The sequence below is a fragment of the Akebia trifoliata genome, chromosome 3, assembly GCF_017979445.1.
Source record: "Akebia trifoliata isolate Shusen 1 chromosome 3, ASM1797944v1, whole genome shotgun sequence".
Taxonomy (NCBI): Eukaryota; Viridiplantae; Streptophyta; class Magnoliopsida; order Ranunculales; family Lardizabalaceae; genus Akebia; species Akebia trifoliata.
Window position 1 is genome coordinate 2,502,427 of NC_141377.1, and position 15,009 is coordinate 2,517,435.

Here is a 15,009-nt window from a genome sequence, read left to right on the forward strand (position 1 = left end):
TGAATCGATCATAATCCGATCAAATTTGATATAAACTAGCTACTAGGACTAGGTTCAACTATTTATTACAATGTTTCTTACAAGACCACCCTCTTTTTTTCAATGTTTTTTATAATAATATCTCAGGCCATTAGATCTTGTAAAATGAACAGCAACATAGCTTTGTGAAAAATGTTGTAACAAATAGACGTCCTCCGATTCTAAATTTATATAAACAACATTTTGTCCTATATGAAAAAAGGATTTCATAATGGGATGATTTTTTGTGAGGACGATCTGTATGTTGAGGAGATCATCCTTACAAAAAAAATCAGCCGATTCTAAAACTTCTAACCCTATAAAAAGTGGTTACAAACTAACTGTAAAAATGAACGGTCCACAATTCTTCAATTTTTAAATGGAATGATTTTTTGTGAGGATGTTCCCCTCTCCATATAAGATTATCCTCACAAAAAAATTAGCTCATTCTAAAACTTTTAGTCCATATAGGACAAAACATTTTGTCTACGGAACCCTACCCATATATATAATTTTTTTTGATAACGTAGGTATCTCCACCCTTTGGGTGGGACTAATCTCGCGGTCACACGCTCTGCCCCCTCGAAAAATCCTACGTGCAACATGTTGAGTTGAGGGTTAACCAGACCTTGGAGGGTATATATATTAAGAGTCGTGCTACATTGCCTGCGATGGACACTAGGTTTAACACTGAGCTAACCTAATAGTGCACAGATAATCATACAATTTTTTTCTTGAGATTCAAGTTAGAAAATCAATGGTTCTCTATGCACTGCCAAGTCAGCTCAGTGTAGAACTCAGTGTCCACTTAGGCAGTCAAGCATTTTCCATATATTAATCTTATCTTAGAATAAAAAAGAACATCATGGGCAATCATATCACACATATTCTCATTGGTTTTCCTTTATTTGCATCCATTTTACAATATCCAATGACATCTGGTGGTGTTGTAAAATGCAATGTGTTGCTTCTCGAGAACTCCAGGGGCATAAATGAAACGAAATGTCTGATCAGAATTCATGTTAAGTGATGGTGAATTTTTACACCGCATGCCAACTTGGTGCTAAGAAGTATAAAATCACTGATACAATGATACGAAGAACCATGATTGACAAGCTCGTCAGCTTAATTTGGTTTTAAATCACGAGATTGTTTACTCTTCAATTTGGCATATTGGCAAAAATCATATATAATATCGTATAAAATCTATGTCTCGATGTTAATGGAACATCTTCTATCCTCATCTGTCTATTCCATGATACCGGAAGTGTAAACCACAGCTGGAGATCCTGGTACAAATTGCAACTCCAACAAAAACCATGAGGGTTAGTTATTAAAATGAGTCATGATGAATGCACTTGGTTTTTGATACGCGGTTGGTACACGGCTGATGTGGCAAGGGCATAGAACCATATATCTTTTTCTTCGGGATACATAGGACAAAAATCTGTGATTAGGTACCCTTGCCACATCAATTGCATATCAAAAACCACATGCACTCATCATTATTCTATTAAAAGTATTGGTTCCAATATCAATGAAGCTATTTAAACAAGGTTAAGTGGAGTCAGGATTTTGCCCACGTGGGGGCATTTAAGAGCAGAAATTTTTTTTAAGAGGCAATTAAGAGTGATTTTTTTTTTTTTTTCTGTGGGCAACCAGGAGTTAAAGAAAAAAATTGTGGGGGCAATAATGGCGGACATTTTTATCCGTTGATATTATCTGTTGCAATAACTCACTAAACTTTTGATTTTGAAACTTCTTGTGGGGGCAAGTACCCCAACTGCCACCGATGTAAATCCACTCAGGGTTAAAAGAGAATATGAAGTTGAATGTATTGTAATAACTAGTAAGATATATATTGAGACATCATAAGTTTACAAGATCTAAGTCATGCAAAACTTAAACCTTCATTTCAACATAAAACATATTTGGGATGTATGATTGCAGGAATTCGTTTTCAAGAAAATATGAATTCAAAGGGAAAATATAGTCATGGAAAAATGAATTCCACTGTTTGATTGCACCTAAGAAATTGTCAAAAAGAAAATTGGTTTTTAGTTTTTCTTTTCAAGAAGTCATTTTACCTAAGAAACTAATTTTCTTGTGTGGCAAGAGAATATTTTTTTGCCCAACCCCAAGAAAATTATGTCTCATCTCCTAATGTTATTCTCTCATGATTAATTCACTAACTCTCTTTATGGCTTTTTCCTAGATGAAATCTGTTGTAGATTGTGGAGCCTCATAGAACTAGTCAATAAGAAGGTATTGTTAATCAAGCCATGCGTCCTCGTTGATCGAGAAGAAGGTACAATTAATCAAACCACAAGAGTATTTTTGTAATTTCACTGGTATAATGTAAAATCCTAGTTATGTTTTCTTGGGGGTATATATATATTTTCGGTGAAAGGTTGTAATTTGTAATTGCATTTTTCTCTTCATAGTGGAATCGATGTGATATGTGGACGTACATCAATTTTAAGGGAGCCACATATAAATCTTTGTCTTTTGTGTGTGATGCATCTTGAGTTACTTTTCTTTGTGTATTATTCTTGGATCGATCTCCTTACAAAATTAACATCAAAATTCATTTTTTCGTGATCAAATTTCTCAGAAAGGCATTTCTCTTGAAAATGTTTTCTATGCAATCATACAACCTTTAGAGTAGAAAAGTAATGATTTTATTATCATTGTTCAATGGCCATTTTGTAAATGATTGTTATTATTATTTTTTTTAAGTTCATTTAATGATAATAATCAAAGGAAAATGCTGGAGTGACTTTAAAATTCACTCCATTTGACACTTTGATGATGTGGATGTGTATACGGAACCATAGATGTTTTTCATTGAGATACGAATGAAAAGCATCTATGGTTCTGTGCGCACCTCCGCCTCAGCCAAGTGTGAACAAAGTGAATTTTAAAGTCACTCCAGCAAGACTCATAACCAAAAAGAGATTATATTGCCACATCAATTTTTCTAACGCCTCCCCAATTATATGTAAATCATCTAAGTATTAGCGCACATCTTGGGGTGGCATTAGTAAGTAAAAGTTGGTGTGGCAATAGAAATTCTCTAGATAACCAAATCCTTGTTTTTTTATACTAAAAGAAAAATAAAAAAATATTTCTTATAATTTTTATCTTTAAAAAAAAGGGTGGCGTTTGGAAGGCCTAAAGAAAGTCAAACATTGTGTCAAACATTTTTTTAATGTATGGGTTAGAAGTTTTGGGGGGCTGATTTTTTTTTTATGGGGATGATCTCTATGATATACAGATCATCCTCATAAAGAATCAGCGCATTCCAAAACTTCTAACCCCATCAAAGGTGATTTACAAAAATCGACGGTCTACGATGCTTCAATTTGAAAATTGTTTGGCACAATGTTTGACTCTCTTTAGGGCCTTCGAATGCTTCCCTAAAAATCAATTATGATTTTAGAGGTTGATAGCGTTCCATTGGAATCTTAGACATTTTAAAAAAGAAAGCAAAATGGGATGCATACTTGCAAATCAAGGCTCTTCACTGCAACACTTCACACAAACTGGTGGTTTTTTCTCGATATCACAATAACAACAAGCTACGTCACAATGGTGGTTGCACCCTACACAATTACACAAAAAGAAACCACATATATCAACAATAATTCTGCAAATTACAGAAACAACATTAATATATATCAAACTAAATATTATATAAATAACAACTGAATAAGCTTGATAAATTCGAATGCCCGACAATCCCTACCATTCATGCATTAGAGGATCTAGGGTTTTAATTTCTTCACCTGAGATAGTAACATACTGATATGGGTCAAGGTCTTGAGGCTTGAGGAGGACTTGAAGGCTTTGAATTCTGGCTTCAACAATATTTGGTCTTATCTGATTTGAAATCATCAAAACCAACACACAAAGCATGACCACTGGCTTAATCATGGTTTTAACTACTTAGACCAATATGTTTTAGGTGTTTAAGTAGCTGCCCTGTTGTAGAATTATTCTCCTTACCCACCAACTTATATAAGCTTGTTTGTAGTTTGAACTTAGGTGGTAAGAGAAGCTAACCCATTTGATAATACCCCCACAAAGTAATCTATAATGTTGTATATTAATATATATGAGGGATCATCATAGACCCATGTATGAATAAAAGGATTATATACAACAAATCATGACAATTGCATGATGTGATTAATCATTCATCAAAAGTAGATTGGCTTAAGTAAACATATGGTTGATGGCTCATCAAGACAAATCATCAATTAGATTGTAAGCTACATTGATAATCATTTTGTTGCTACGATTCAAGTTCCCTAGGATATGATCCCGGGGGGAATAGACTTATGAAGAAAATGATTCTCCTCTTATGGCAAAGCTTCCTTGGAGAATGACTGTAGGCATCAAAAAGTTAAAGAGACCTTGTAACTATCTAAATTATCAAAAAGTCCCTAAAATCAGAATTGGGCCTACACATCTAAATTATGACCTATTGATTGAGACAGACCTCATATAGTTTGGATTTGGACTTTTGTAGATAAAGCCTACGATCTAAACAAAGTCAAGTGATCCACATATTAAATATTGGGCCTTACACTCAAATAAATGAGTTTGACTCACCAACAATCCATATAATTCTTAAAATTGAATTTGGACGAATTTTGCCTTTATATGAACAAATCAAAACTCTTTAAGTTTGGGTATAGTTGAAAAACTAAATTATCCTACCTCAATAAATATCAAAGCCTCTCTCATTTGGAAGGGGACTGGAATCACTTTCTCTTACAAGATAGTAACTCTTCCTCTAGAGAAGAAGAAGTTTTCAAACCCTCCTCTTGAGACGAAGTAAAATTTTTCAAGAGACTTGGACTCCGATTAAAGAGAAAATCAAGCCTAAAACTATTCTCCAAAAGTCAAAAAATCATTCTTAGTCGATCAAGCGTGAAATATTGAGAGAAGAAATCCACTCAAAGACTCTACAGAAGATCAAACACAACAAAGCCACCATCAAAGCAACATTCTTAATTGATCACACGTAAAACCCGAAGAAAAGAAAGCTACACTCGTCACCACTATTTTTGTACTTGATTGTTAATCATAAGAAAACAATCTTTTGATATAGTGTATTGAAATCCATATCTACTTTTTTCATCAAAATCAATAAAATCATTTGCGATCTTGTTTCATGCATGTCGAGGTAGATTCATAGAATTTGTTGTCGACAATGAACTTCTCATCATATGACATTATATAGATGTACAATTTGAAGGTTGATTAAAGCATGTATAGAAATAATATAGAAATTGAAGGTTCTAAGATAGCGAGAGACATATCCAAAAAAATGTGGATTAAGATAAAAAAAAAAGAGGATAGAAGTACATGCATGGTAACGACTCTCTGCATTCCATCCAAATACCTTGTAAAAAAGCCTACATATCAAGCACCCTCCAGAGTCTTTGCTAAAAAACTCTAGCACTAACCTTGGCAGATCCAATAGATTTTGAAGTGAAAGGAGACCCAAATAGCTCAAACGATATCACAATGAAGCAAAAGGATGTCAAAACAATCCTCCATGAGTAAACCAACAATATAAATGACCTAAAAAATTCATCAACTTTTCATGGGTAGGCCCATGCCAAATAATGAATCAAACGTTCATGGGATTGGTTGGAAAAAATTGTTATGGTTTGTGGAGCCTGATGGTACTGGTCATTAAGGATGTATTGATCATCAAGCCGTATGCCTCGTCAGTTGAGCTTGACGTTAAGCTCACTAGGCGGTTGGACCCCGGACAGAGCCTCGAAAGAATTTCCCCAAGGGTATTTTCTTAATTTTACCAGTATTAGGAAATACCCAAGTTACATTTTATTTTTGTGTGTGGGGGTTTTGATGAAAGGGTTTAATTTGTTACTCTTTTCGTAGTGGAATCACTGTGGCCCTCAACCTTGAGGGAACCACGTAAAACTCTTTATGTATTTTGTGTGATTTCGCATCTTGCTTTAGTTTCTTTTTTTTAATTGTTCTTCGATTGATTTCTCTACAAAAATAATATGGAAGCAAGGTAAAGTCAAAAAGAAGAGAAAAAGGAGATGACTGGTCTCCGAGGCACATTGAAATCGATTTTGTCTCTAAATGTTATTTTTGCTCTTTCAATATGAATTGTGATGATAAATGAGATTATCAATAACTATATCAACCAAATAATGTCGTTATTTTTGCTCTAACAAGAAGAAATTTAAGTATCATGCGTGATAATGGAAGAAAAAAAAATTGTTTTATGATGTGTTGAAAATGGGATCCAAAATCCATTCAAATAGAGGTCAAGGTGACTTTCATAGTAGGCACCAAAATTATTGCTTCGACAATTACTATTTGAATGTTTTAGGAAAGAGTGGGAATAAGGAACCAAGAACTCCAAATTTAGAATAGTACACACCTTTTCAACTTTGGCTCAATAGTTGGGCCTAGCAGGGGCAAAACTACTGACCTCTTAGAGCATCATATCGCGACACCCAAATACCCTAAATAAATGCAATACCCCACAAACCACACATAGAGGGGTGGACTAACAATGGGATAATTGGAGGGGGTGTACTTTCCCCCACAAGTTTTTTTGAAATTACAATGTTCTCTTCATACTTTGACTTTAAGTCCAACCCACTCAAGTTTTGGGGTTTATTAGAACCCCTCTATTTGGTCAATATTTAGTAATTATCCTTACCCCCACGGATGACATTGACCATTGACCTAGGTCTTCTCTCATAGACTAATAAGAAATGACCTAAATATCCTTTTCCAACTCCAACAAAAAACCTTTGAATTTTCTTATCAAAACCACTCATCTTCATGGCCAACTATAGTTTGCCCCCTCTACAAGAAAATCTTGGCTCCACCAATGCACACATATCAGGTCAGTCGGGAAAAATCCCAGTAGGTGGCCAACCAAGGGGGCTTGAACTTGACCTCTCCCTTTTGTTATATCGATATATATATATTGGTGATGTTCATTTAAGATATAAAATTTTCTTTGTTGATCAAAAAGAAAATTAGGTTTATTCAACCAGCCCAAGCCATACAAAACTACCTAGTTCGACCTAACCCGAGCACAAATCGAGTGTAGAAACACAAGCTCGGACTCGATGCTTGGGATGAGTTGAGTTTGCATTTAGGTCTCTGCCAATTGAGTTGAGCCTGATCAACCTCTCCAACCCACCCAGATTGCAGCCCTACGATTCATGTTAGCCTATGTGAGTTATCTTGGTCAAATGCTTTGTGTTGTTAGTCTCCCATGTTATTATTAAGATATAAAAATATAAAAAATTACTTGGGGGGTGAACATGTTTCCTAGCAATTAATAATTTGGGATTCCCTGAAAGGCTACTTGAAATTTTGAACCAAGAGCACGTTTTAGGTGACAGTGCGGTTGGTAGTGTGAAGAAGTCGACTAAAATCTATCTTAGAATAATGCTGAATTGACCTCAAGATTGTACCTCATATACCTCATATTGACATGAAAGTGTCTAGGAACCATAGATACTTTACATTGAGATACAAATCAAAAGGCATGTATGGTTTGTACATAATTTCACGTCAGGATGTGCGATATGAGGTACAATCTTGAGGTCACTCCAGCACCACTCTTGACCTTATCTTCTGGTTGAATTTTATATTATCCTCTTAAAACCATGCTCCTTTGCACCCTAATAAAAAATCAATATTTTATAAACCAAGTGGATAATCGGACCAAATATTTGTGAAATTGGTCGAACCACAATTGGACCTTTCGATCAATTTGGTTGCACCCAGGTAGGTTTCTTGAAAACCTTAAAAATAAGTTTACATTTTCTTTTTATTCTAAAATACCTTTATTTATATAAGTTCATTGAAAGAAATACAACAAAAAAAAACCGACGGTTGACCGTCAGACTAGTTTAATTACAAAAATATGGTCGAACCACTGGTCCGGTCCAAATTTTAAAACTCTGCTAAAACCCATATATTCTGTCTAAAAACCAAATCGACTAAATTTTGAAAAACCATGGTTGGGCGCATGGACCTAATTAATTAATAGAAGCATTGAAGTGGGAAACATCATTCACATGTGCTTTACATATTATATTATTTGGATGTCACACATCTTATCTTTAGTTTGGATTTTATATTACACCCTTAACACTATAAAATGGCATAGGAATCAAGAGACCTTCATCATCCCTTACTTGGTTACTCTTTCATTAGTTAAGAAGAGTTTAGTTTTGTTGTGTCGATAATATAGGATCGAAGAAGAAAATGCGTGGACACGTGATTAGTGAATTAGACGTTGATGCCTCGGCACATGATATTTGGGCTGTGTATAGTTCACATGATCTTCCTAGGCTCATCATCGATCTGCAACCCGGGGTTTTCGAAAAGATTGATGTTCTAGAAGGTGATGGAGGGCAGGGCACTATTCTACATGTCTTTCTTGCAGGTATATTTTACTTCTCACACAACCTTAATTTTTGAGGGAGAATGAAGATGTTTAAAATTTTATATATTTAATTGATTTATTCAAGTTGAGTCTAATGGGATCGAGTTGATTCTACTTGATTACAAGATAATGATGTTTTTTTGTTCAATTAGGGACTACGGAACGTAGTTGGAAAGAAAAGTTTGTGAAGCTTGATGATAGAACACGTACAAAAGTGATCCATCAAATTGAAGGAGGATTTATAGGTATGGGATTTAAGTTGTACGAAAGCGTTTTCAAAATCAAAGAGAGAGGCCATCATAAGTGCACAATTGAATCCACAGTCAATTACGAGGTCGACAATGAAAATGCTTCCAATACTTCTATCATCACTGCTGATGTTTTACATGGGATGGCAACATCAATCGCTAAATATGTTCTTGACAAGAAAGGTAGCAAACATTGTTAAACCTAAGATGTAACGCCCGATCAAGAACTTGGAATAGCTCAATGTTCTTTTAAATAAATCGGGTTTTCAGTATATGTGTCTGTGAAGGGTTGTTTGTAAGTGAAATCACTAGTCTTGGTGTATTACTGTCAACATTCAAGTCATGAATGTTGGTTAAGTATGTCGTGTTCGCTGTATGTGTTTTTGTAAAATTTAAGCAATTTCTATAATAAAACTTTGTTGGGAATAAATTTTGCAGTTGTATTTGTCAACAGTAGTAATTCATTTTGTAATGTAAATCTATAGAATTAATTAATCGACTATATTATCATACCAATTTTTTTATCACACAATACCACAATAACTAAGCCTTATCCCCAAGATTTGGATCTTACAATCTATATAATAAAACATGACAGTTGCGCCACCCCCACCTAACCTCATTCTTAATCCACCCATAAAGAATGGATCTCAAGGCCCACCGTTGTCTCAAGTAATTTTTTATATTTTTTATATTTTGAATGTTCAAGGAGGTAGATATAATAAATTTCGGGGCCATCACATTTATTTTTTCTTGGATAGACAAGCAAACTTGAGGATGACGGTGGGTTTCGATCCTAGGTCATGATATCGACACCCAACTTCGCAAGCTGACACCTTTAAAACCTATCAAATGTTTTAAAACAAGAACACATGATGATCCCTCCATCGTAATTAAATGGTGAGATGAGATGAGATGAAACCTTAGTGGGTATACTTCCAAAATCCTTGTAAGTTTTTCCATATTTTATACATCCTTTGTTTAAAAGAGAGTTCGATTTGATTTTTAAGTACAAATTTCATTTTGAAATATGTTTTTCTAATTCTATCTATCGTAGTACCCAATATTAACTAACGTCATCTTGTTACCCTTTTTGAAGGGGATATGCGGATGTCCATAACTTCATGAGAACATTATCCTCCTTAAAAACTATGTTTTTTTAATAAATGGAAAAATTAATAATCTTTAGAGTTAACTTTTCTTTCAATTTAATCCTTGGTTTTTGCGGGTTATCAAAATAGTCCATTTAGTAAATCTCTCATTTCAAAATAGTCTCTGAATCTCATTCTAGACATTTCTCACACGATTGAAATGTTGAAATTATCCTAACCATTCAAACTCACTATTTTTTTGTCTAAAAAAATTTGGATTTTCGACATCCTGATCGAATTTTAGAAATTCTATTATGATGAAAATGATTTGAGAAGGAAGAAGAAGTCATTTTCAAGAGAATTTTTTCATTTTAAAAATTATTGTCAAGGTCATTAATTTTTTAATTATTGTCGATCTCACCAATAAATTTTTTTTTTTTTTAATTGTGAATCTCAACACTAGAAAAATTTGATGAGATCAACAATAATTACGCTTTGAGCATGCCATCCATTTTGAAATGGGTAAATTACTCTTTGACCCCCTACGATTTGACATAATTTTATGTTGACCCCCAAACATTTTGACAATTGCACTTACCTCTTCTCTTTCAAACAGTGTTATAATTTAGATGTTATTTTACTATTTTATCCTCTTATTTTATTTTTATTTTTTATTCAAACAAAAAATAATATTTAAAACTATAAAAATGCCCATGTCAAAAGAGTGAACCCATTTAATCGCAAGGATAATTTGATTTGTTGAAAAAAAGAATAACATTTTAAAAATGATAAAATTATAAGGGTGGTAAGTGCAGTTGTCAAAAGTTAGGGGTCAACATACAATTATGCCAAACCCCGAGGTGAAAGTGTAATTTACCCTTTGAAAAATACATGTATGTCTAATAGGGTTGTCAATGTATCGAATCAAACCCAAAATCCAATCGAATAACTTCGGGTCTAAATAGATGTTTTGGATTCTGTAAAGAATCCGATCCAATAAAGTTTCAAATCAATATCTTATTGGATCGGATCTGGATCAACCATCTCCCAATCCGATAATATGTTAGAAAGTATATAAATTATATTATGTGTAATGATTATCTGACGTCCACCTTTGACACATGCCTCTTGACCTTGACATGGCATGTGTTAGAATCATAAAATTCATCGAGATACACAATTGCACATATTTATGAAGATGTACAATTGTGGTCCCTAAGGAAAAATTCTATGGTTCTAACTCATGCCACTTCAGGGGACGTGTGTCAAAGGGGCGTCAGAAAATCACCACTCTTATACTATATATTTGTTGAGATGTATGAAGTTTCTTTAGATTTTGTATATAAATTTGGGTTTTACCCTATTTAGACCCAATTCAATTGTCAATAGATCAGATTTGGATCTTAATATTGAGTTTCGATAAAAACCCAGTTCAATAAGGATCCAATCTGATGATTATTGGATCTGTCCCAGATCCGATCCTTATTAGATCGGGTACCAAATCAACCCCGATCCAACCCAATCCATTGATGTCTAAAATCCCAATTAAACGGTTATTTCCACGTGTACGCCTCATTCAACGTTCATTCATTACTGCTTTCGTCTCTCAGCTAAGCTTAATTAAGAGCGCCGTACGACTCGTTCTCTCTCGTTTTTCTCTCTCTCTCTCTTTCTCGTCCCTCTCACGTATGTCTCTTTCCTCTCTTGAAAGTCGAAAGACCTGCGATCTTCGACTCATGACGTCGGTATGATTCTCTTCCCATCTCTCTCTCTCTCTTCTCTCTCTCACATGATTTGGATCAAAACTGAGTTTTTAAGGTTCGTTCTTGATTCCATTGTTTCACTAATTTTGTTTACAAATTCATTTAGGAGGAGATGTTTGATTCTTGTTGTGTTACTTTACACTCGATTATGAGATTAAATGTAGTTAGGAATGTTCCTATCTATATTATTTATGGAATTAGTTGGACATAATATCACATTAGATAAGGGATAATTACACCATTTAAATCGAACAACTTAATTAGGAGAAAATCAAACAAAACTAATGTGGAAAAATTAATTATAACTCCAATTAGAAAAAACATTTAAATTGAAAGCCCTAAAAATGTAATAAATAGATTATAAAAAACAAAATGCAATTCGAGATAATGAAAACAAAAACCCCGAGAGATTGGCTCAATGGCAATTTCGAATCCAAAGCGGTGAGAATTTGTAGGTTGTGTGTTCGATACTTAATATGAGAAATGGCTCTTTGAGACCACCTACGAGAGCATACCCTCACTTGGTGTTTGTTATGTGCGAGTGTTGCATGTGCCTGGGAAAAGGTCCATATGTCTTGGTTTAGGTCTTGACTCACCCAATCTCACTAGTCGGACATAAGTTCGGATACCCCCGTCATAAAAAAAATAATAAAAATAAAAATAAAAATAAAAGATAATAAAAACAAATCAATAATAAAAAATTTGGTTCCAATGAAAAAATAAGATTCCTTTAATCAAACCATGTCAAATACTTGGGACTAAGCCTTTGATGATGATTATAACTATTTTAGTATGAAGACCAATATTATTTGTCTGAAAGTCGGGTGAATGTACACGAGGAAGTAGGGGAATTTGCCCCCACAAGAATCTTAAAGGTCAAGATGGTTGTGGCTATTGTGACATATATTGCCCCCACAAAAATTTTACCCTCTTAGTTCCCTAACAAATTCTTTTCCCCTTTTAATTGTCCCCACATGGGTAATTCCTGACTCCAGTGTCTAAAGTTAAACTTTTATCTTTTGAAGTCATAACACACCATGTTCTAAACTTGATGTCTTTGTCAACCTATGTTGTAACGATTTTCACACTGGTACATTTTTTTTTTGGGGTCCTCATGTCACCTCTTGACTTTTAAAGCAACCAATTTTGTGGCAGCTTTTACATTGCCACGCATATTTTTGACCCCTTTCTAGACTCGAATGTAAGATGTGTTGGCCTTCACCATTCGACACACCCAAAGCATTAAGCAATAATGGCTACCGGTTTGCAACATGTTCCAAATTTTACATTCTCACTTGCCTCACCCCCACTTAGAATGTTCTGCCTCTATATAGTTTATCACTTACAGCCGTAGTAATCAGAAAGAGTCGTTTTTTTTTCCTAAAACGATTAAAATGATTAAAAAAACATTCTGTTTTAATGTGAGATTTGACACATAATAGAATTTGGTGATTCATAAATGTAACAATATGGGATTTGATGATAATATCTTAATTTTGTGTTTTTTCATTTTTTTTTTCTTTTTTCGATAGTGTATTATTTTGAACAAAAGATATATTGATAAATAATATTTTTTTTTCCTTCAAAACATGCATATGAGAACATCTATATTGGAAACATAGAATATATTAAAATAAATTTTTTATGTATTATTAGGTACGTATACATTTTTCATAATTTTTAATATATATATATATATATATATATATATATATTATATATATATATATATATTTATTTATTTATTTATTTATTTTTTGTCTTTTATGTTTCATCAATTTTTTTCTCATTTTCTACGTTTTTTTCCGAAGTTTTCCCTTGCCGTTTTATACCCATATTCCCACTTTGTGACTATGATTACAACACCAAAGAAAATCGAAACCTTAGGCTGAAAACATTTCAGTTTCTCAAACTCAATTTACAAACACACTCAAGTCCAAGTTGCCAATTTTATCTCTGACAAAATAATAACCCAAGTCTTAGACAATTCTATTCGAATCCGTTCTAGCCTAACTTATAAGATTGTATGACTTATAGCCAACCCCAAATTTTGGGATGAAGCTATGCAACTGTTTCAAATTAAGAAGTTTATCTCAGACAAAAATAATGAACTAAGTCGAGTCTACGACTTGACTATGAAATTATTAAGTTTACCTTGATAACAATAATCACCCAAATCGAGTCTAAGGCATACCTCTATTCGAAACTTGTTCGAAGCTTGATTGAGAAGATCATATGATATATAATCATCCCTCAAGGCACTGTTGTTGTTGTTGTATATATCAAATGAATAATGCTCAAGTGACCTCAAGATTGGACCTCACATCGCACACCCTGATGTGAAAGTGTATGGTTCCCATCCACTTTCATGTTAAGATATGTACGAAATGAGGTCCAATCTTGAGGTCACTCCAGCATGACTCATATCGAATATAACAGAATTTATTTTTTCTAACAGTTTATTTCTTTCCATGTACAGCACGACAAGGGTCGACCGTTGCCCAAGTTCGGGGAGTGGGATGTGAACAATCCTGCTTCGGCCGAAGGATTTACAGTTATATTTAATAAGGCTAGAGATGATAAGAAGACCAGCGGGAATGCCGCGGGTGCAGTGTTGACACCACGAAGTAATGGCAATGCACATAAACAAAATGAAAAGTTTCCCACGAAGGTATTGTTTTCTGCATTTGATGATGTCTTATTAAATCCCCAGTTAAGATGGTTAATTTCGGTTATTTATTTCTCCCCTCCAAATATATATATATCACAGTCATCTCTTATCCCCTAACTTTGTTTCATGTAGCGAAAATGGTTTTGCTGTGGTTGAACCTAACCTGCTTTCGAGTTCTGAAATCGGAGAACATCATTATGGTGGATATTACTACCTCTGTTGGTCCTCGCCAAAGGCCCATTCGCACTATACCCTGAATTTTAGAATCATGTAAGGGTCATGAGTTCTACATACTTGACTGTGAGAAGTAATTTTATTTGTTTTTTCATTAATAATAAATAAATATATACTTGTATGTCTGACAAAAATAAAATAAAATAATTCACATTATTCATAAATTATACAATGATTATTCTCAAATTATTGAGAAAAAATAGAATTATATATTTTTCCCATCCAGAAATTTTGCCATGTCCCTTCTCATCAACTAGGGTCACATGGAGTCCCAGAAAAACAGGTCATGGCAATATCTATCAAGTTCGACACAATTGGTGTAGGTCGAGGATTGAGGGCTATCTAACTTGAAATTAGATCAATTTCAAAGCAACTTGATCAAGATTTAAGACATGTAAAATCAAAATTGATGATTTCATCAACTTCACATTTATCAATCAGTTTTCTAGAACTACAGTGGTATATTAAGGGATGAACTTCTTTTTTTTTCCCTAACCCAATAAGAGAATTCATATTT

At 33.9% G+C, this 15,009-nt stretch overlaps 1 protein-coding gene across 1 annotated transcript; it reads left to right on the top strand.

Annotated features, from left to right (window-relative positions):
• The first annotated feature begins 11,435 nt into the window (after positions 1-11,435).
• LOC147405497 (RPM1-interacting protein 4 (RIN4) family protein) lies at positions 11,436-14,613 on the top strand. The gene is made up of 3 exons (XM_086433258.1): positions 11,436-11,569; positions 14,067-14,258; positions 14,391-14,613. Exons 1-3 carry the CDS (start codon positions 11,513-11,515, stop codon positions 14,412-14,414), a joined length of 273 nt encoding a protein of 90 aa, XP_086289384.1. The 5' UTR covers positions 11,436-11,512; the 3' UTR covers positions 14,415-14,613.
• Positions 14,614-15,009: the final 396 nt, after the last annotated feature.

Excerpts from the sequence above, each read along its gene's own strand:
- LOC147405497 (XM_086433258.1), top strand. The coding sequence starts at position 11,513 with ATGTCTCTTTCCTCTCTTGAAAGTCGAAAGACCTGCGATCTTCGACTC. Across the intron at positions 11,570-14,066 it reads ATCTTCGACTCATGACGTCG|CACGACAAGGGTCGACCGTT; the intron begins GTATGATTCTCT and ends TTCCATGTACAG. Across the intron at positions 14,259-14,390 it reads ATGAAAAGTTTCCCACGAAG|CGAAAATGGTTTTGCTGTGG; the intron begins GTATTGTTTTCT and ends TGTTTCATGTAG.